Source organism: Poecile atricapillus, chromosome 26 (assembly GCF_030490865.1).
Source record: "Poecile atricapillus isolate bPoeAtr1 chromosome 26, bPoeAtr1.hap1, whole genome shotgun sequence".
In the NCBI taxonomy this organism is placed as follows: domain Eukaryota; kingdom Metazoa; phylum Chordata; class Aves; order Passeriformes; family Paridae; genus Poecile; species Poecile atricapillus.
This window is the reverse complement of record NC_081274.1, coordinates 1,289,518-1,310,735: the sequence shown is the minus strand read 5'-3', so window position 1 is coordinate 1,310,735 and position 21,218 is coordinate 1,289,518. Positions and strand designations below refer to the sequence as shown.

Below are 21,218 nucleotides of genomic sequence, written 5' to 3'. Positions count from 1 at the left end.
TCCCTGTCCCCGTGTCCCCCTGTCCCCCTGTGTCACCTGTGTCCCCCTGTCCCCGTGTCCCCTGCCCCCGCAGTCGGCGCGCTCCCAGCAGGCCATCGCGGCGCAGCGGGGCGAGGTTGCGCTGGTGGAGCGGGCGCAGCGGGCGCAGCTGCAGGAGCAGGAGGTCGGCCGGCGCCGCCAGGAGCTCGAGGCCACCGTGCGCAAACCGGCCGAGGCCGAGCGCTACCGGCTGGAGCGGCTGGCCGAGGCGCAAAGGTCAGGCGCCGCCCCTTTAAGGCCGGACACACCCCCCTCGCCCTGGGCGGGTTTGGGCCCCTTGCCCTTTTAAGAGAAGCGTTGCCCCTTTAAGAGTAGCCACGCCCCTTTGAGTTACACATATGGTGGGCCCCACCCCCACCATTGCCCCTTTAAGAAGGAGCCACGCCCTCGCCCAGTCAGGCCCAGCAGCGGTCTGGAGGGGGGTCCCACCCATTGCCCTTTTAAGGGTTGAGTCACACCCATTGCCCTTTTAAGGGGTGGGGTCGCACCCATTGCCCTTTTAAGTGTTGGGTCCCACCCATTGCCCTTTTAAGGGGTGGGGTCACACCCATTGCCCTTTTAAGAGAAGGGTTGCTCTTTTAAGATGAAGCCACGCCCTCACCTTGGTGGGCCCCACCGCTTTGGTAGGGCCATTGCCCTTTTAAGAGAAGCGTTATCCCTTATAAGAGAAACCCTAGTGGGTCCCACCCTTAAAGGTGGAGCTGTTGCTCCTTTAAGAGAAGCGTTGCCCTTTTAAGAAGGTGTCCCAGTCAGCCCTGGGGGTGATTCGGGTGGTCCCACCAGCCTGGGGGATGGCATTGCCCTTTTAAGGGCACAATTGCTCTGTTTTGGGGGGGACCCACCAGTTTTGGAGGAACCCTTGCCCTTTAAACTGAAGTGTTTCCCCTTTAAGAATAAGCCACACCCCCACCTTAGTGGGTCCCACCAGTCTTGATAGAGCGGTGGCCCCTTTAAGAGAGGTGTTGCCCCTTTAAGCAGAAGCCACACCCCCACCCTGGTGGGTCCCACCATTTACATGAAGCCATTGCCCCTTTAAATACAAGCCCCACCCATTACAGTGACCCACACTCTGTGGGCCCCACCACCCTGGCTAAGCCCATGGCCCTTTTAAGGGAAGCCACGCCCCTTGAGAGAGAAGCCACGCCTCCCCCCAGTGCCCACCATCCCACCTTGGTGGGCCCCACCAGCCATTGCCCTTTTAAGAGACACATTGCCCCACTTGGGAGCTGCCGTTGCCCTTTTAAGACCCATTGCCCCATTAAAGAGAAGCCACGCCCACTTCAGGTAAACCACGCCCTGTGAGGTCACTCCTATTACACCACTTTAAAAGAAGCATTGCCCTTTTAAGAGCAGTGTTGCTCCTTTAAGAGCAGCATTGCCCCTTTAGAAGTGGCATTGCCCCTTTAAGAGAGGCGTTGCCCCTTTAAGAGCGGTGTTGCCCCTTTAAGAGTGGCATTGCCCCTTTAAGAGCGGCCCCACCCCTGACTTGGCGCCCCCTACAGGACTCAGGTGTTGCTGCAGGCGGAGGCCGAGGCTGAGACCCTCAGGGTGAGCCCGGGGGGGGTTTGGGGGGTCCTGGGGGGATTTTGGGGGGTCCTGGGGGGATTCTGGGGGGTCCTGGGGGGATTCTGGGGGGTCCCGGGTGGAGTTTGGGGGTCCCAAGTGGGGTTTGGGGGGTCCCAGGGGGATTTGGGGGGCCCAAGAGGGGTTTGGGGGGTCCTGGGGGGTTTTGGGGGGTCCCAGGGGGAGTTTGGGGGGTCCCAGGTGGAGTTTGGGGGGTCCCAGGTGGGGTTTGAGGGGTCCCAGGTGGGGTTTGAGGGGTCCCAGGGGGATTTGGGGGGCCCAAGAGGGGTTTGGGGGGTCCTGGGGGGATTTTGGGGGGGTCCTGGGGGGATTCTGGGGGGTCCCAAGTGGAGTTTGGGGGGTCCCAAGTGGGGTTTGGGGCGTCCTGGGGGGATTTTGGGGAGTCCCAGGTGGAATCTGGGGGGTCCTGAGGAGATTTTGGGGGCTCCCAGGTGGAATCTGGGGGGTCCAAGGTGGGAATTTGGGGGGTCCTGGGGGGATTTTGGGGGCTCCCAGGTGGAATTTTGGGGGGTCCTGGGGGGATTTTGGGGGCTCCCAGGTGGAGTTTGGGGGGTCCTGGGGGGATTTTGGGGGATCCTGGGGGGATTTTGGGGGGTCCTGGGTGGAATTTGGGGGGTCCTGAGGGGATTTTGGGGGGTCCTGAAGGGATTCTGGGGGGTCCCAAGTGGAGTTTGGGGGGTCCCAGGAGGAATTTGGGGGGTCCTGAGGGGATTCTGGGGGGTCCCAGGTGGGGTTTGAGGGGTCCCAGGAGGAATTTGGGGGGTCCTGAGGGGAGTTTGGGGGGTCCCAAGTGGGGTTTGGGGGGTCCTGGGGGGATTTTGAGGGGTCCCAGGTGGAGTTTGGGGGGGTCCCAGGTGGGGTTTGAGGGGTCCTGGGGGGAATTTGGGAGCCCGGGGAGGTTTGGGGGGTCCCAGGTGGGGTTTGAGGGGTCCTGGGGGGTTTTGGGGGGTCCCGGGTGGAATTTGGGGGGTTCCAGGTGGGGTTTGGGGGGTCCCAGGTGGGGTTTGAGGGGTCCCAGGGGGATTTGGGGGGCCCAAGAGGGGTTTGGGGGGTCCTGGGGGGAGTTTGGGGAGTCCCAGGAGGAATTTGGGGGGTCCTGAGGGGATTTTGGGGAGTCCCAGGTGGAATTTGAGGGGTCCCAAGTGGGGTTTGGGGGGTCCTGGGGGGATTTTGGGGAGTCCCAGGTGGAATTTGGGGGTCCTGAGGGGATTTTGGGGGGTCCCAGGTGGGGTTTGGGGGTCCTGGGGAGGTTTGGGGGGTCCCAGGGGGGGTTTGGGGGGTCCTGAGAGTATTTGGGGGGTCCCATTTGGAATTTAGGGGATTTGGCGCAGATTTTGGGGGGTCCCAGGTGGAATTTGGGGGGTCCTGAGGAGATTTTAGGGGCTCCCAGGTGGAATCTGGGGGGTCCAAGGTGGGAATTTGGGGGGTCCTGAGGGGATTTTGGGGGGTCCTGAGGGGATTCTGGGGGGTCCCAGGTGGAATTTGTGGCCCCAAATCTGGGATTTTTTTGGGGTTTCCTGGGGGATTTTTGGTTCTCCCGGAATTTCGGGGTGTCCTGGTCCCGGTTCTGATGTTCCCAATCCCATTTTGGGGCTCCTGATCCCATTTTTGGGGTTCCTGATCCCATTTTGGGGTTCCTGATCCCATTTTGGGGATCCCAATCCCATTTTTGGGATTCTGATCCCATTTGGGGGGTTCCTGATCCCATTTTTGGGGTTCTGATCCCATTTCAGGAGCTCTGGTCCCGTTTCCTGTTCTGATCCCGTTTGTTTCTGTTCCCAATCCCATTTTTTGGGGATTTTCCCTCTCCCTCAGGTGATGGGAGCTGCTCGCTCTGTTCCCAATCCCATTCCCAGAATTCCCAATCCCATTCCCAGAATTCCCAATCCCATTCCCAAATTCCCAATCCCATTCCCAGGTTCCCATTCCCGGGTTCCCAATCCCATTCCCAATCCCATTCCCAGAATTCCCAATCCCAATCCCATTCCGGGGTTCCCAATCCCATTCCCAGGTTCCCAATCCCATTCCCAATCCCAGTCCCAATCCCACTTATTTTGGGGATTTTCCTGATCCCAATCCCATTCCCAATCCCATTCCCAGAATTCCCAATCCAAATCCCATTCCCAGGTTCCCAATCCCAATCCCAATCCCGGGTTCCCAATCCCAATCCCGGGTTCCCAATCCCATTCCCAGGTTCCTGATCCCATTCCCATTCCCATTCCCAATCCCATTTATTTTGGGGATTTTCCCGATCCCATTCCCATTCCCAATCCCGTTTATTTTGGGGATTTTCCTGATCCCATTCCCAATCCCGTTTATTTTGGGGATTTTCCTGATCCCAATCCCATTCCCAATCCAAATCCCATTCCCAGGTTCCCAATCCCATTCCCAGGTTCCCAATCCCATTCCCGGGTTCCTGATCCCATTCCCATTCCCAATCCCGTTTATTTTGGGGATTTTCCTGATCCCAATCCCATTCCCAATCCAAATCCCATTCCCAGGTTCCCAATCTCATTCCCAGGTTCCCATTCCCAGAGTTCCCAATCCCATTCCCATTCCCAATCCCATTTATTTTGGGGATTTTCCTGATCCCATTCCCATTCCCAATCCCATTCCCAATCCCGTTTATTTTGGGGATTTTCCCGATCCCATTCCCAATCCCGTTTATTTTGGGGATTTTCCTGATCCCATTCCCATTCCCAATCCCGTTTATTTTTTGGGAATTCCCAATCCCTCAGGTCACAGGATCAGCCCCTGCAGCAGCTCTGGGTTCCCGACCCGTTCCTGTTCCAAATCCCAAATCCCAATCCCAATCCCAATCCCATTTATTTTGGGCTTGTTCCCAATCCCAATCCCATTTGTTTTTTGGGATTTTCTCATTCCCAATCCCGTTAAATTTTTGGGAATTCCCAATCCCGTTAATTTTTTGGGAATTCTCTCAGGTGACCGGAGCCGCCTGCGCTGCCGCTCTCAGCTCCCGTTCCCGCGCCGAAGCCGCAGCTCTGGGTTCCCAATCCCATTCCCGTTAATTTTGGGGCTGTTCCTGATCTCAATCCCAATCCCAATCCCAATCCCGTTAATTTTTTGGGATTTTCCCAATCCCAATCCCGTTGATTTTTTGGGAATTCCCAATCCCGTTAATTTTTCGGGAATTCTCTCAGGTGACCGGAGCCGCCCGCGCCGCCGCTCTCAGCTCCCGTTCCCAATCCCAATCCCGTTGATTTTTTGGGAGTTCCCAATCCCAATCCCGTTAATTTCGGGGCTGTTCCCAATCCCAATCCCGTTGATTTTTTGGGATTTTCCCAATCCCAATCCCGTTATTTTTTTGGGACAGGTGACCGGAGCCGCCCGTGCCGCCGCTCTCAGCTCCCGTTCCCGCGCCGAAGCCGCCGCGGCCGCAGCCAAGGCCGAGGCGTTCGGGCAGTTCCAGGACGCGGCCGTGGTGGATCTGGTGCTGCAGAGACTGCCCCAGGTGGGGACACCCAGGGGACACCCAGGGGACACTGAGGGGACACTGAGGGGACAGAGGGGACACTGAGGGGACATTGGGGACATTGGAGACACCCAGGGGACACTGGGGACACTGAGGGGACATTGAGGGGACACCATGGGGACATTGGGGACATTGGGAGGATTGGGGACATTGGGGGGACATTGGGGACACTGAGGGGACACTGAGGGGACATTGGGGACAATGGAGACACCCAGGGGACAGCCGGGGACACCCTGGGGACACTGAGGGACATTGGGGACATTTGGGGATATTGGGGACATTTGGGAGGATTGGGGACAATGGGGGACACTTGGGGACATTGGGGGGACACCCAGGGGACAGCTGGGGACACTGGGGGGACATTGAGGGGACACTTTGGGGACACTGGGGGGACATTGAGGGGACACTTTGGGGACACTGGGGGGACATTGGGGACATTGGGGACATTGAGGGGACACTTTGGGGACAATGAGGGACAGTGGGGGGACATTGGGGGGACATTGGGGACATCTGGAGACACCTTGGGGACACCTGGGACACACCTGGGGACACCCTGGGGGGACATGGGGGTACCTGGACACACCTGGGGACACTGAGGGGACACTTTGGGGACACTTCAGGGACACTTTGGGGACACCTTGGGATATTTGGGGACACCCTGGGGACACTTTGGGACATTTTGGGGACACTTTGGGGACATTGGGGACACACCTGGAGACACCTTGGGGACACCTGGGGACATTTGGGGACATTTGGGGACACTCTGGGGACATTTTCAGGATGTTTTGGGGACACCGGGGGGATTTGGGGTTGGAATTCGCAAATTTTCTCCGGAATTCGGGAATTTGGGGCTGGAATTGGGGAATTTTCTCCGGAATTTGGGAATTTTATCCAGAATTTGGGAATTTGCTCCGGAATTTGGGATATTTGGGGCTGGAATTTGGGAATTTGATCCAGAATTTGGGAATTTTCTCTGGAATTCAGGAATTTGGGTCCAGATTTTGGGAATTTGGGGCCGGAATTTGGGAATTTGATCTGGAATTTGGGATATTTGGTCTGGAATTCAGGGATTTTCTCCGGAATTCAGGAATTTTGGGCTGGAATTCGGGGATTCGGGGCCAGAATTTGTGAATTTTCCCCAGAATTGGGGAATTTTAGGTCTGGAATTCCCGGATTTTCCCCTGAATTCCCGGATTTTCTCCGGAATTCGGCATATTTGGGTCTGGAATTCCCAGATTTTCCCCAGATTTCCCGGATTTTCCCCGGAATTGGGGAATTTTGGGTCTGGAATTCCCGGATTTTCCCCGGAATTCCCGGATTTTCCCCAGAATTGGGGAATTTTGGGTCGGGAATTCCCGGATTTTCCCCGGAATTCCCAGATTTCCCCTGGAATTTGGGATATTTGGGTCGGGAATTCATGAATTTTGGGCCAGAATTTGGGAATTTTCCCCGGAATTGGGGGATTTGGGTTGGGAATCTCTGAATTTGCTCTGGAATTGGGGATGTTTGGGTCCAGAATTCCCGGATTTTCCCTGGAATTGGGGGATTTTGGCTCTGGAATTCCCAGATTTTCCCCTGAATTCTCAGATTTTCTCCGGAATTCCCGGATTTTCCCCAGAATTCGGCATATTTGGGTCTGGAATTCCCAGATTTTCCCCGGAATTCCTGGATTTTCCCCGGAATTGGGGAATTTGGGGCTGGAATTTGTGAATTTGGCTCCCAAATTCATGGATTTGCTCCAGAATTTGGGAATTTTCCCCGGAATTGGGGAATTTTGGGTTGGGAATCTCTGAATTTGCTCTGGAATTGGGGATGTTTGGGTTGGGAATTCCCAGATTTTCCCCGGAATTGGAGAATTTGGGGCTGGAATTCAGGGATTTGGGTCCGGAATTCCCGGATTTCCCCTGGAATTTGGGATATTTGGGCTGGAATTCGGGAATTTGGGTCCTGAATTTGGGAATTTGCTCCGGAATTTGGGAATTTGGGTCCAGAATTCCTGGATTTGGCCTGGAATTGGGGAATTTTGGGTTGGGAATTCCCAGATTTTCCCCGGAATTGGGGAATTTGGGGCTGGAATTTGTGAATTTGGGTCCCAAATTCATGGATTTGCTCCAGAATCTGTGAATTTTCCCCGGAATTGGGGAATTTTGGCTCGGGAATTCCCGGATTTTCCCCGGAATTCCCGGATTTTCTCTGGAATTTGGGATATTTGGGCTGGAATTCGGGAATTTGGGTCCTGAATTTGGGAATTTATTCCGGAATTTGGGTCCAGAATTCCCGGATTTGGCCTGGAATTGGGGAATTTGGGGCTGGAATTTGTGAATTTGCTCCAGAAATTGGTAATTTGCTCCGAAATTTGGGAATTTGCATCCGGAATTTGGGAATTTGATTTGGAATTCAGGAATTTGCTCTGGAATTTGGGATATTTGGGTCTGGAATTTGTGAATTTGGGCCTCGAATTCGTGGATTTGCTCCAGAATTTGGGAATTTTCCCCGGAATTGGGGAATTTGGGGTCCGAGTGGCCAAAATTCCCACGGAAATCCTGGATTTGCTCCAGAATTTAAGGATTTGGGGCTGGAATTCGGGGATTTGGTTCTGGAATTTGGGAATTAGGGACCAAAATTTGGGAATTTTCCCTGGAATTGGGGAATTTTGGGTTGGGAATTCCCGGATTTTCCCCGGAATTGGAGAATTTGGGGCTGGAATTCAGGGATTTGGGTCCGGAATTCCCGGATTTTCCCCGGAATTTGGGATATTTGGGGCTGGAATCTGTGAATTTGGGTCCCAAATTCCGGGATTTGGGTCTGGAATTTGGGAATTAGGGACCAGAATTTGGGAATTTTCCCCGGAATTTTGGGATTTTGTGTCGGGAATTCCCGGATTTTCCCCGGAATTGGGGAATTTTGGGTTGGGAATTCCCAGATTTTCCCCGGAATTGGGGAATTTGGGGCTGGAATTTGTGAATTTGGGTCCCAAATTCATGGATTTGCTCCAGAATTTGGGAATTTTCCCCGGAATTGGGGGATTTGGGTTGGGAATCTCTGAATTTGCTCTGGAATTGGGGATGTTTGGGTCCAGAATTCCCAGATTTTCCCTGGAATTGGGGAATTTGGGGCTGGAATTTGGGGATTTGGGTCGGGAATTCCCGGATTTTCCCTGGAATTGGGGATATTTGGGCTGGAATTCAGGAATTTGGGTCCGGAATTTGTGAATTTTCCCCGGAATTGGGGAATTTTGGCTCGGGAATTCCCGGATTTTCCCCTGAATTCCCGGATTTTCCCCTGAATTCCCAGATTTTCTCCGGATTTCCCGGATTTTCCCCAGAATTGGGGAATTTTGGGCTGGAATTTGTGAATTTGGGTCCCAAATTCATGGATTTGCTCCAGAATTTGGGAATTTTCCCCGGAATTGGGGAATTTGGGGTCCGAGTGGCCAAAATTCCCACGGAAATCCTGGATTTGCTCCAGAATTTAAGGATTTGGGGCTGGAATTTGGGGATTTGGTTCTGGAATTCGGGAATTTGGGTCCTGAATTTGGGAATTTTCTCTGGAATTTGGGACATTTGGGTCCGGAATTCAGGGATTTTCTCCGGAATTCGGGAATTTGGGGCTGGAATTTGTGAATTTGGGTCCCAAATTCATGGATTTGCTCCAGAATTTGGGAATTTTCCCCGGAATTGGGGAATTTGGGTTTGGAATCTCTGAATTTGCTCTGGAATTGGGGATGTTTGGGTTGGGAATTCCCAGATTTTCCCCGGAATTGGAGAATTTGGGGCTGGAATTTGGGGATTTGGGTCCGGAATTCCCGGATTTCCCCTGGAATTTGGGATATTTGGGCTGGAATTCGGGAATTTGGGTCCTGAATTTGGGAATTTGCTCCAGAATTTGGGAATTTGGGTCCAGAATTCCTGGATTTGGCCTGGAATTTGGGATATTTGGGTCGGGAATTTGGGAATTTGGAGCCAGAATTTGGGAATTTCCTCCAGAATTGGAGAATTTTGGCTCGGGAATTCCCGGATTTTCCCCTGAATTCCCAGATTTTCTCCGGAATTCGGGATATTTGGGTCTGGAATTCCCGGATTTTCCCCGGAATTCCCGGATTTTCCCCAGAATTGGGGAATTTTGGGTCAGGAATTCCCGGATTTTCCCCGGAATTGGGGAATTTGGGGCTGGAATTTGTGAATTTGGGTCCCAAATTCATGGATTTGCTCCAGAATTTGGGAATTTTCCCCAGAATTGGGGAATTTTGGGTCGGGAATTCCCGGATTTTGGGGGCAGAATTTGTGAATTTCCTCCAGAATTTTGGGATTTTGGCTCGGGAATTCCCGGATTTCCCCTGGAATTTGGGATATTTGGGTCGGGAATTCATGAATTTTGGGGCCAAAATTTGTGAATTTTCCCTGGAATTGGGGAATTTTGGCTCGGGAATTCCCGGATTTTCCCCTGAATTCCCAGATTTTCTCCGGAATTCGGCATATTTGGGTCTGGAACTCCCAGATTTTCCTCGGAATTCCCGGATTTTCCCCAGAATTGGGGAATTTTGGGTTGGGAATTCCCAGATTTTCCCCGGAATTGGGGAATTTGGGGCTGGAATTTGTGAATTTGGGTCCCGAATTCGTGGATTTGCTCCAGAATTTGGGAATTTTCCCCGGAATTGGGGGATTTTGGGTTGGGAATTCCCAGATTTTCCCCGGAATTGGGGAATTTGGGGCTGGAATTTGTGAATTTGCTCCGGAATTTGGGAATTTGATTTGGAATTCAGGAATTTGCTCTGGAATTTGGGATATTTGGGTCTGGAATTTGTGAATTTGGGCCTCGAATTCGTGGATTTGCTCCAGAATTTGGGAATTTTCCCCGGAATTGGGGAATTTGGGGTCCGAGTGGCCAAAACTCCCACGGAAATCCTGGATTTGCTCCAGAATTTAAGGATTTGGGGCTGGAGTTCGGGGATTTGGTTCTGGAATTCGGGAATTTGGGTCCTGAATTTGGGAATTTTCTCTGGAATTTGGGACATTTGGATCGGGAATTCCTGGATTTTCCCCGGAATTTGGGATATTTGGGGCTGGAATCTGTGAATTTGGGTCCCAAATTCCGGGATTTGGGTCTGGAATTTGGGAATTAGGGACCAGAATTTGGGAATTTTCCCTGGAATTGGGGGATTTTGGCTCGGGAATTCCCGGATTTTCCCCTGAATTCCCAGATTTTCTCCGGAATTCCCGGATTTTCCCCAGAATTGGGGAATTTGGGGCTGGAATTTGTGAATTTGGGTCCCAAATTCATGGATTTGCTCCAGAATTTGGGGATTTTCCCCGGAATTGGGGGATTTTGGCTCGGGAATTCCCGGATTTTCCCCAGAATTTGGGATATTTGGGCTGGAATTCAGGAATTTGGGGCCAGAATTTGGGAATTTTCTCCAGAATTGGGGAATTTGGGTCCGGAATTTGGGAATTTTCCCCGGAAATGGGGGATTTTGGGTTGGGAATTCCCAGATTTTCCCCAGAATTGGAGAATTTGGGGCTGGAATTTGGGGATTTGGGTCCGGAATCTGTGAATTTTCTCTGGAATTGGGGAATTTGGGTCTGGAATTCATGAATTTGGGGCCAAAATTTGTGAATTTTCCCTGGAATTGGGGGATTTTGGCTCGGGAATTCCCAGATTTTCCCCTGAATTTCCAGATTTTCCCTGGAATTCCCGGATTTTCCCCGGAATTGGGGAATTTGGGGCTGGAATTTGTGAATTTGGGTCCCAGATTCATGGATTTGCTCCAGAATTTGGGAATTTTCCCCGGAATTGGGGAATTTTGTGTCGGGAATTCCCAGATTTTCCCCTGAATTCCCGGATTTCCCCTGGAATTTGGGATATTTGGGTCGGGAATTCGGGAATTTGGGGCCAGAATTTGGGAATTTCCTCCAGAATTGGGGAATTTTGGGTCGGGAATTCCCGGATTTTCCCCTGAATTCCCAGATTTTCTCCGGAATTCGGGATATTTGGGTCTGGAATTCCCAGATTTTCCCCGGAATTGGGGAATTTGGGGCTGGAATTTGTGAATTTGGGTCCCAAATTTATGGATTTGCTCCAGAATTTGGGAATTTTCCCCGGAATTGTCGGGAATTCCCGGATTTCCCCTGGAATTTGGGATATTTGGGCTGGAATTCAGGAATTTGGGGCCAGAATTTGTGAATTTCCTCCAGAATTTTGGGATTTTGGCTCGGGAATTCCCGGATTTTCCCCTGAATTCCCAGATTTTCTCCGGATTTCCCGGATTTTCCCCGGAATTGGGGAATTTTGGGCTGGAATTTGTGAATTTGGGTCCCAAATTCATGGATTTGCTCCAGAATTTAGGGATTTTCCCCGGAATTGGGGGATTTTGGCTCGGGAATTCCCAGATTTTCCCCAGAATTTGGGATATTTGGGCTGGAATTCAGGAATTTGGGGCCAGAATTTGTGAATTTCCTCCAGAATTGGGGAATTTGGGTCCGGAATTTGGGAATTTTCCCCGGAAATGGGGGATTTTGGGTTGGGAATTCCCAGATTTTCCCCAGAATTGGAGAATTTGGGGCTGGAATTCGGGGATTTGGGTCCGGAATTCCTGGATTTTCCCTGGAATTGGGGAATTTGGGGCTGGAATTTGTGAATTTGGGTCCCAAATTCATGGATTTGCTCCAGAATTTGGGAATTTTCTCCAGAATTGGGGAATTTGGGTCAGGAATTCATGAATTTTGGGCCAGAATTTGGGAATTTCCTCCAGAATTGGGGAATTTTGGGTTGGGAATTCCCGGATTTTCCCCTGAATTCCCAGATTTTCTCTGGAATTTGGGATATTTGGGTCTGGAATTCCCAGATTTTCCCCAGAATTGGGGAATTTTGGGTTGGGAATTCAGGAATTTTCTCCGGAATTCAGGATATTTGGGCTGGAATTTGTGAATTTGGGTCCCAGATTCATGGAGTTGCTCCAGAATTTGGGAATTTTCCCTGGAATTGGGGAATTTTGGGTCGGGAATTCCCGGATTTTCTCTGGAATTTGGGATATTTGGGCTGGAATTCGGGAATTTGGGTCCTGAATTTGGGAATTTGCTCCAGAATTTGGGAATTTGGGTCCAGAATTCCTGGATTTGGCCCAGAATTGGGGAATTTTGGGTTGGGAATTCCCAGATTTTCCCCGGAATTGGGGAATTTGGGGCTGGAATTTGTGAATTTGGGTCCCAAATTCATGGATTTGCTCCAGAATTTGGGAATTTTCCCTGGAATTGGGGAATTTTGGCTCGGGAATTCCCGGATTTTCCCCTGAATTCCCGGATTTTCCCCGGAATTGGGGAATTTTGGGTCTGGAATTCCCGGATTTTCCCCGGAATTCCCGGATTTTCCCCAGAATTGGGGAATTTTGGGTCGGGAATTCCCAGATTTTCCCCGGAATTCCCGGATTTCCCCCGGGAATTTGGGATATTTGGGTCAGGAATTCATGAATTTTGGGCCAGAATTTGGGAATTTTCCCCGGAATTGGGGGATTTGGGTTTGGAATCTCTGAATTTGCTCTGGAATTGGGGATGTTTGGGTCCAGAATTCCCAGATTTTCCCCGGAATTGGAGAATTTGGGGCTGGAATTTGGGGATTTGGGGCCAGAATTTGTGAATTTCCTCCAGAATTGGGGAATTTTGGGTTGGGAATTCCCAGATTTCCCCTGGAATTTGGGATATTTGGGCTGGAATTGGGGAATTTGGGGCCAGAATTTGTGGATTTTCTCCAGAATTTTGGGATTTTGTGTCGGGAATTCCCGGATTTTCCCCGGAATTGGGGAATTTTGTGTCGGGAATTCCCGGATTTCCCCCGGAATTCCCGGATTTTCCCCGGAATTGCGGGATTCTGCCCCGGCAGGTGGCGGAGGCGGTGGCGCAGCCGCTGCTGGGGACGCGCCGGGTGACGCTCGTGGGCGGCTCCGGCGCCGTCGGAGTGGCCAAAATTCCCGGGGAAATCCTGGAATTGGTGACGCGGCTGCCGGGAGCCGTGGGAGCCCTGGCCAGGGGGTCCCAGGTGAGAACAAACGGAATTCCCGGAATTCCCGGGATTTGGGGGGATTTGGGGGAATTTGGGGGTCCCTGATCGGATTTTGGGGGGTCCCAGGAGGAATTTGGGGGATCCCAGGTGAGAACAGCCGGAATTCCCGGGAATTTGGGGGATTTGGGGGGGATTTGGGGGATTTTGGGGGGATTTGGGGGTCCCAGGTGAGAACAGCTGGAATTCCTGGGAATTTGGGGGGATTTGGGGGATTTTGGGGGGATTTGGGGGGTCCCAGGTGAGAACAGCCGGAATTCGGGGGATTTGGGGGGGATTTGGGGGAATTTGGGGGCATTTGGGGGTCCCTGAGGAGATTTTGGGGGGTCCCAGGTGGAGTTTGAGGTGGATTTGGGGAATTTTGGGGGGATTTGGGGGTCCCAGATGGATTTTACGGAGAATTTGGGGGATTCTGGGGGGATTTTGGGGGGATTTGGGGTCCCTGAGGGGAATTTGGGGGTCCCAGGTGAGAACAGCTGGAATTCCAGGGGGGATTTGGGGGATTTTGGGGAGGGATTTTGGGGATTTGGGGATTTTGGGGGGATTTGGGATGGATTTGGGGGTCCCTGAAGTGATTTTGGGGGGTCCCAGGGGGAATTTGGGGGATTTTGGGGGGTTCTAGATGGATTTTAGGGGGAATTTTGGGGTGGATTTGGGGATCCCTGAGGGGATTTTGGGGGTCCCAGATGGATTTTAGGGGAAATTTGGGTGATTTTGGGGTCCCTGAGGGGAATTTGGGGGCTCCCAGGTGAGACCAGCGGGGAATTCAGGGGGGATTTGGGGGATTTTGGGGTCCCTGAGGGGATTTTGGGGTAAATTCAAAGGATTTTGGGGCTCTCAGGTGGATTTGGGGTGAATTTGGAGGATTTTGGGATGAATTTGGGGGATTTTGGGGTGAATTTGGGGGATTTTGGCTCTCCCAGGTGGATTTTGGGGTAAATTCAGGAGGTTTTGGGGCTCTCAGGTGGATTTTGGGGTAGATTTTGGGGATTTTAGGGTCCCCGAGGGGATTTTGGGGTAAATTCAGGAGATTTTGTGGTTCCTGAGGGAATTTTGGGGTAAATTTGGAGAATTTTGGGGTCCTCGAGGGGTTTTTGGGGTAAATTTTGGGGATTTTGGGGTGAATTTGGGGGATTTTGGGGTGAATTTGGGGGATTTTGGGGTTCCTGAGGGGATTTTGGGGTAAATTTGGAGAATTTTGGGGTCCTCGAGGGGTTTTTGGGGTAAATTTTGGGGATTTTGGGGTGAATTTGGGGGATTTTGGGGTGAATTCAGAGGATTTTGGGGTAAATTTGGGGAATTTGGGGTCCAAGGGGATTTGGGGTTGAATTTTGGGGTAAATTTGAGGGATTTTGGGGTCCCAGGTGGATTTTGGGGCAAATTTTGGAGGACTTTGGGGTTCCTGAGGGGATTTTGGGGTCCCTGGTGGAATTTTGGGGTCCCAGGTGCATGTGGGGGTAAATTCAGAGGATTTGGGGCAAATTTTGGGGATTTTGGGGCTCTCAGGCGGATTTTGGGGTGAATTTGGGGGATTTGGGGGTGAATTTGGGGATTTTGGGTTGAATTTGGGGGATTTTGGGGTTCCCAGGTGGATTTTGGGGTGAATTTGGGGGATTTTGGGGTTCCCAGGTGGATTTTGGGGTAAATTCTTGAGGTTTTGGGGCTCTCAGGTGGATTTTGGGGGCTCCCAGGTGGATTTTGGGGTTCCAGGTACATTTTGGGGTGAATTTGGGGGATTTTGGGGCCACTCGCTGTCCCCAGGGGGGGAGGTGACACCGCCAGGCCCCCCCTGCCCCCCCCCCCCCCCTTTGTCCCCTCAGGTGACCCCGACGGAGCCCGAGGGCGGCGCCACCGCAACGTCCCCAGATGTCCCCAAAACGTCCCCAAATGTCCCCAAAACGTCCCCGAGTGCCACCTCCCAGTGACACCAGAGCGTCCCCAAAGCGCCACCCAAGTGCCACCAAAGCGTCCCCAGATGTCCCCAAGTGCCACCAAAGCGTCCCCAGATGTCCCCAAGTGCCACCAAAGCGTCCCCAGATGTCCCCAAGGGCCACCAAAGTGTTCCCAAGTGCCACCTGCCAGCGCCACCAAAGTGTCCCCAGATGTCCCCAAGTGCCACCGGCAGCTCCTGAGGCCACCAAGGTGCCACCACCCCCCTCAAAGTCCCTGCAGTGTCCCCAAAGTGCCACCACCGTGTCCCCAAAGTGTCCCCAAGGTGCCACCACCCCCTGCAGTGTCCCCAAGGTGCCACCATCCCTCGGTGTCACTGTCCCCAAGGTGCCACCACTACCGCCCTGTCCCCAGCTGTCCCCAAGGTGCCACCCCTGAATGTCCCCAGCTGTCCCCAAGGTGCCACCCCTGAATGTCCCCAGCTGTCCCCAAAGTGTCCCCAAGGTGTCACCCCTGCCGTGTCCCTGTGTCCTTTGAGTGCCACCACCCCTGAATGTCCCCAAGGTGCCACTGCCCTGTCCCCGAGTGTCCCCAAGGTGCCACCACGGCAGTGCCACCACGGCAGTGCCACCAATGTCAATAAATGTCCCCAAGGTGCCACCACGGCAGTGCCACCGTGTCAATAAATGTCCCCAAAGTGTCCCCAAGGTGCCACCACCCCAATGTCACCCTGTCCCCAGGGTGCCAACCCTGAATGTCCCCAGGTGTCCCCAAAGTGCCACCACCCCCGGTGTCACCATGTCAATGTCCCCAAAGTGTCCCCAAGTGCCACCACCCCGATGTCACCCTGTCCCCAAGGTGCCACCCCTGATGTCCCCAAAGTGTCCCCAAGGTGCCACCACCCTCTGAATGTCCCCAGGTGTCCCCAGAGTGCCAGATCCCTCGGTGTCACTGTCCCCAAGGTGCCACCACCGCCGCCCTGTCCCCAGGTGTCCCCAAGGTGCCACCCCTGAATGTCCCCAGCTGTCCCCAAGGTGTCCCCAAGGTGCCACTGCTGCTGTCTCGCGCTGTCCCCGAGTGCCACCACCCCCAGTGTCACTGTGTCAATAAATGTCCCCAAAGTGTCCCCAAGGTGCCACCACCCCCTGAATGTCCCCAAAGTGCCACCACCCCCGGTGTCACCCTGTCAATCAATGTCCCCAAAGTGTCCCCAAGGTGTCACCACCCCGGTGTCACCCTGTCCCCAAAGTGCCACCCCTGAATGTCCTCATGTCCCCAAGGTGCCACCACCCCCAGTGTCATTGTGTCCCCAAAGTGTCCCCAAAGTGCCACCACCCCTGGTGCCACCGTGTCAATGGAGTGTCCCCAAGGTGCCACCCCTGATGTCCCCAAAGTGGCCCCAGAGTGCCACCATCCCTCGGTGTCACTGTCCCCAGGGTGCTACCCCTGAATGTCCCCAGTGTCCCCAGAGTGCCACCATCCCTCGGTGTCACTGTCCCCAAGGTGCCACCACCCCTGCCCTGTCCCCACAGTGTCCCCAAGGTGCCACCCCTGCCGTGTCCCTGTGTCCTTTGAGTGCCACCACCCCTGAATGTCCCCAAGGTGCCACTGCCCTGTCCCCAAAGTGTCCCCAAGGTGCCACCATGGCAGTGCCACCATGTCAATAAATGTCCCCAAGGTGCCACCGCTGCCGTCTCGCGCTGTCCCCGGGTGCCACCACCCCCGGTGTCACCGTGTCAATGAAGTGTCCCCAAGGTGCCACCACCCCCTGAATGTCCCCAAAGTGCCACCACCCCCGGTGTCACCGTGTCAATAAATGTCCCCAAAGTGTCCCCAAGTGCCACCACCCCGATGTCACCCTGTCCCCAAGGTGCCACCCCTGATGTCCCCAAAGTGTCCCCACAGTGCCACCATCCTCTGAATGTCCCCAAAGTGTCCCCAAAGTGCCACCATCCCTCGGTGTCACTGTCCCCAAGGTGCCACCACCACCTCCCTGTCCCCAGCTGTCCCCAAGGTGCCACCCCTGAATGTCCCCAGGTGTCCCCAAGGTGCCACCACCCCAGTGTCACCCTGTCCCAAGGGCCAAGTGTCATCCCAAGGTGTCCCCAAGGTGCCACCACCCCCTGGGTCCCACCTTGGTGTCCCCTCGGTGTCCCCAAAGTGCCACCCCAGTGTCCCCTCAGTATCCCCTTGGTGTCCCCTCAGTGTCCCCAATGTCCCCTCAGTGTCCCCTCAGTGTCCCCAGGCAGTGGCACTGCCACCGAGGGGGGGTGGGGACCCCAAAGGGACACGAGGACACCTTGGGGACACCTTGGGGACACCTTGGGGACATCGGGGGGGGGAACAGGGGGACCCCCAGGTGACATCAGGGACCACAAAGTGACCCCAGGACCTCCCCAGGTGACCCCAAACCCCCCCAGGTGACCCCAAGTGACCTCCAGGTGACCTCAAAGTGACCCCAAACCCCTCCAGGTGACCCCAAAACCCCTCAGGTGACCCCAGTGACCCCAACCCCCCCCAGGTGACCCCAAGGTGACCCTGGAGGTGACACCAGTGACCCCAAACTCCTCCAGGTGACCCCAAGTGACCTCCAGGTGACCTCAAAGTGACCCCAAAGGTGACCCAAATAACCCCAAACCTCCCAGGTGACCCCAAAGTGACCCCCAGGTGACCCCAAACCCCCCCAGATGACTCCAGGTGACCCCAAAGTGACCCCAAACCCCTCCAGGTGACCCCAAAGTGACCCTGAAGTGACCCCAAACCCCTCTGAGGTGACCCCAAACCCCCGAGATGACCCCAAAGTGACTCCAGGTGACCCCAAACCCCTCCAGGTGACCCCAAAGTGACCCCCAAGTGACCCCAGGTGACCCCAAAGTGACTCCAGGTGACCCCAAACCCCCCCAAGGTGACCCCAAAGTGACCCCAAGGTGACACAGATGACCCCAAAGTGACCCCAAAGCCCCCAGGTGACCCCAAGTGACCCCAAAGTGACTCCAGGTGACCCCAAACCCCCCCAGATGACCCCAAGGTGACCCTGGAGGTGACACCAGTGACCCCAAACCCCTCCAGGTGACATTGGGGGCCCCCCAAAGTGACCCCAAATCCCCCCAGGTGACCCCAAATCCCCCTGAGGTGGCCCCGAAGTGACTCCAGGTGACCCCAAACCCCTCCGAGGTGACCCCAAGGTGACCCTGAAGTGACCCCAAGCCCCTGAGATGACCCCAAACCCCCCCAAGGTGATCCCCAGGTGACCCCAAAGTGACTCCAGGTGACCCCCAAGTGACACCAGATGACCCCAAAGTGACCCCAAAGCCCTCCAGGTGACCCCAAGTGACCCAAAACACCCCAGGTGACCCCAAGGTGACCTCCAGGTGACCCCAAACCCCTCCAGGTGACCCCACAGTGACCTCCAGGTGACACTGGGGACTCTCCAGGTGACCCCAAAATGACCCCAAACCTCCCCAGTGACCCCAAAGTGACCCTGGAGGTGACACAGGTGACCCCAAACCCCCCCAAGTGACCCAAAACCCCTCCAGGTGACCTCCAGGTGACCCTGGGGACCCTCCAGGTGACCCCAACCCCCCCCAGGTGACCCCAAACCCCTTGAGATGACCCCAAACCCCCCCAGGTGACCCCAAAGTGACCCTCAGGTGATACTGGAGACCCCCCCCAGATGACCCCAAGTGACCCCAAACCCTTCCAGGTGACCCCAAACCCCTCGAGATGACCCCGAAGTGACTTCCAGGTGACCCCAAACCCCCCCAGGTGACCCCAAAGTGACCCCAGATGACCCCAAAGTGACCCCAAGTGACTCCAGGTGACCCCAGATGACCCCAAAGTGACCCCAGATGACCCCAAGTGACCCCAGATGACCCCAAAGTGACTCCAGGTGACCCCCAAGTGACCTCAGATGACCTCTAAGTGACCCTGAATTGACCCCAAACCCCTCTGAGATGACCCCAAACCCCCCCAGGTGACCCCAGGTGACCCCAAAGTGACCCTCAGGTGATACTGGGGACCCCCCCCAGATGACCCCAAGTGACTCCAGGTGACCCCAAACCCTTCCAGGTGACCCCCAGGTGACCCCAAACCCCTTGAGATGACACTGAAGTGACTCCCAGGTGACCCCAAGCCCCCCCAGGTGACCCCAAAGTGACCCCAGGTGACCCCAAGTGACCCCAAAGTGACCCCAGATGACCCCAACCCCCCCCAGGTGACCCCAAAGTGACCCCAAATGACCCCAAAGTGACCCCAAAGTGACTCCAGGTGTCCCTCGGTGGCTTTTCCATCCCGAGTTTATTCCGGACCCGGGGGCGACTTTTCAATATGAAAAACGGAAAAAACGGGAAAAAAACGAACCAAAAACGACCAAAAACGGGGAAAAAACGGGAAAAGAGCGAGAGGAAAATGGGGAGAAACGGAGGGAAAACGGGAAAAATGAAAAAAAACGGGAAAATGAATAAAAATGGGGAAAAACGGGGAAAAAATGGGAAAAATGGGAAAAAAATGGGAAAAATGGGAAAAAAAACGGGGAAAAAATGAGCAGAAATGGAGGGAAATGAACCCAAAAAATGGAGAGAAAATGGGGAAGAATTGGATTAAAATTGGGTGGAAAAAGGGGAAATTTGGGAAAAAATGAAAGGGTTTGGGGTGAGAGGGAGGAAAAATGGGGGAAAATGGGGAAAAATGGGGAAAAATGGGAAAAAATGATGGAAATTGAGGGAAAAATGATGCAAAAAGGAAGAAAAATGAACAAAAAATGGGAATAAAAATCATAAAAATTGGGGGGAAATGTCGGGAAATTGGGAAAAAACGGAAAAAGGAAAAAAAAACCCAAAAAATTTGGGAAAAAACGGAGGGAAAACGGGGAAACTGAGGCAGGAACGAATGGGGAAACTGAGGCAGGAACGGATGGGGAAACTGAGGCAGGAAGGAACGGGGAAACTGAGGCAGGGTGGGGCAGGGGCGGCAGCGGGGGAGGGGCGGAGGTGAGGAGGATGATGAAGGTCCAAGAGATCTTCCATGGTGAGGATGATGAAGGTCCAGAGGTTCTTCCATGGTGAGGATGATGAAGGTCCAAGAGATCTTCCATGATGAAGGTCCAATCACTCATCCACGGTGAGGATGATGAAGGTCCAAGGGTTCTTCTTCCATGATGAGGAGGATGAAGGTCCAAAGGTTCTTCCATGACGAGGTTGATGAAGGTCCATGAGATCTTCCATGATGAAGGTCCAGAAGTTCTTCCATGATGAGGATGATGAAGGTCCAAGAGATCATTCATGATGAAGGTCTAAGGGTTCTTCTTCCATGGTGAGGATGATGAAGGTCCAAGAGATCTTCCATGGTGAGGAGGATGAAGGTCCAAGACCTCTTCCATGATGAAGGTCCAAGGGTTCTTCTTCCATGATGAGGATGATGAAGGTCCAAGAGATCTTCCATGGTGAAGGTCCAAGCACTCATCCACGGTGAGGATGATGAAGGTCCAAGGGCTCCTCCACAATCAGGACGATGAAGGTCCAAGAGATCTTCCATGGTGAAGGTCCAAGCACTCATCCATGATGAGGATGATGGTCCATGGGTTCTTCCATGGTGAGGATGATGAAGGTCCATGAGATCTTCCATGATGAGGACGATGAAGGTCTAAGGGTTCTTCTTCCATGGTGAGGAGGATGAAGGTCCAAGAGATCTTCCATGATGAAGGTCCAGAGGTTCTTCCATGATGAGGACGATGAAGGTCCATGGGTTCTTCTTCCATGGTGAGAATGATGAAGGTCCAAGAGGTCTTCCATGATGAAGGTCCATGGGTTCTTCTTCCATGGTGAGGATGATGAAGGTCCAAGAGATCTTCCATGGTGAAGGTCCAAGCACTCATCCACGGTGAGGATGATGAAGGTCCAAGAGGCTCCTCCACAATCAGGACGATGAAGGTCCAAGAGATCTTCCATGGTGAAGGTCCAAGCACTCATCCATGGTGAGGATGATGAAGGTCCAAGAGATCTTCCATGATGAGGATGATGAAGGTCCATGGGTTCTTCCATGGTGACGATGAAGGTCCAAGAGATCTTCCATGGTGAGGATGAAGGTCAAAGGGGCTCTTCCATGATGAGGATGATGAAGGTCCAAGAGCTCATCCATGATGAAGGTCCAGAGGTTTTTCCATGGT

The 21,218-nt window shown here is 53.7% G+C and overlaps 2 protein-coding genes and 1 long non-coding RNA gene across 19 annotated transcripts in view; 1 reads left to right on the top strand and 2 right to left on the bottom strand.

Moving 5' to 3' along the window:
* FLOT1 (flotillin 1) overlaps positions 1–17,130 on the top strand; it is a 45,579-nt gene extending 28,449 nt beyond the window's left edge. Inside the window, exons 8-15 of one of the 17 annotated variants that reach the window (XM_058857434.1) lie at positions 74–255; positions 1,542–1,587; positions 4,958–5,095; positions 12,989–13,144; positions 14,986–15,307; positions 15,381–15,651; positions 15,710–15,752; positions 16,588–17,130. In XM_058857434.1, the coding sequence (XP_058713417.1) occupies positions 74–255; positions 1,542–1,587; positions 4,958–5,095; positions 12,989–13,144; positions 14,986–15,090 (627 nt within the window). In that variant the 3' untranslated portion in view covers positions 15,091–15,307; positions 15,381–15,651; positions 15,710–15,752; positions 16,588–17,130. Of the gene's footprint in view, positions 1–73; positions 256–1,541; positions 1,588–4,957; positions 5,096–12,988; positions 13,145–14,985; positions 15,652–15,709; positions 15,797–16,044; positions 16,101–16,587 lie in introns of all 17 variants that reach the window. The other 16 variants (XM_058857439.1, XM_058857443.1, XM_058857430.1 and 13 more) reach the window with 16 other exon arrangements.
* Positions 15,700–17,143, bottom strand: LOC131588662 (uncharacterized). The gene is made up of 3 exons (XR_009279634.1): positions 17,045–17,143; positions 16,788–16,823; positions 15,700–15,785 (listed from the first exon to the last, which is right to left on the bottom strand). It is a non-coding gene; the product is annotated as an uncharacterized LOC131588662 (long non-coding RNA).
* Positions 17,144–19,332: 2,189 nt separating this feature from the next.
* LOC131588545 (uncharacterized) lies at positions 19,333–21,093 on the bottom strand. Its single transcript, XM_058857466.1, has 3 exons — positions 20,790–21,093; positions 20,731–20,752; positions 19,333–20,259 (listed from the first exon to the last, which is right to left on the bottom strand). Exons 1-3 carry the CDS (start codon positions 21,091–21,093, stop codon positions 19,377–19,379), a joined length of 1,209 nt encoding a protein of 402 aa, XP_058713449.1. The 3' UTR covers positions 19,333–19,376.
* Positions 21,094–21,218: the final 125 nt, after the last annotated feature.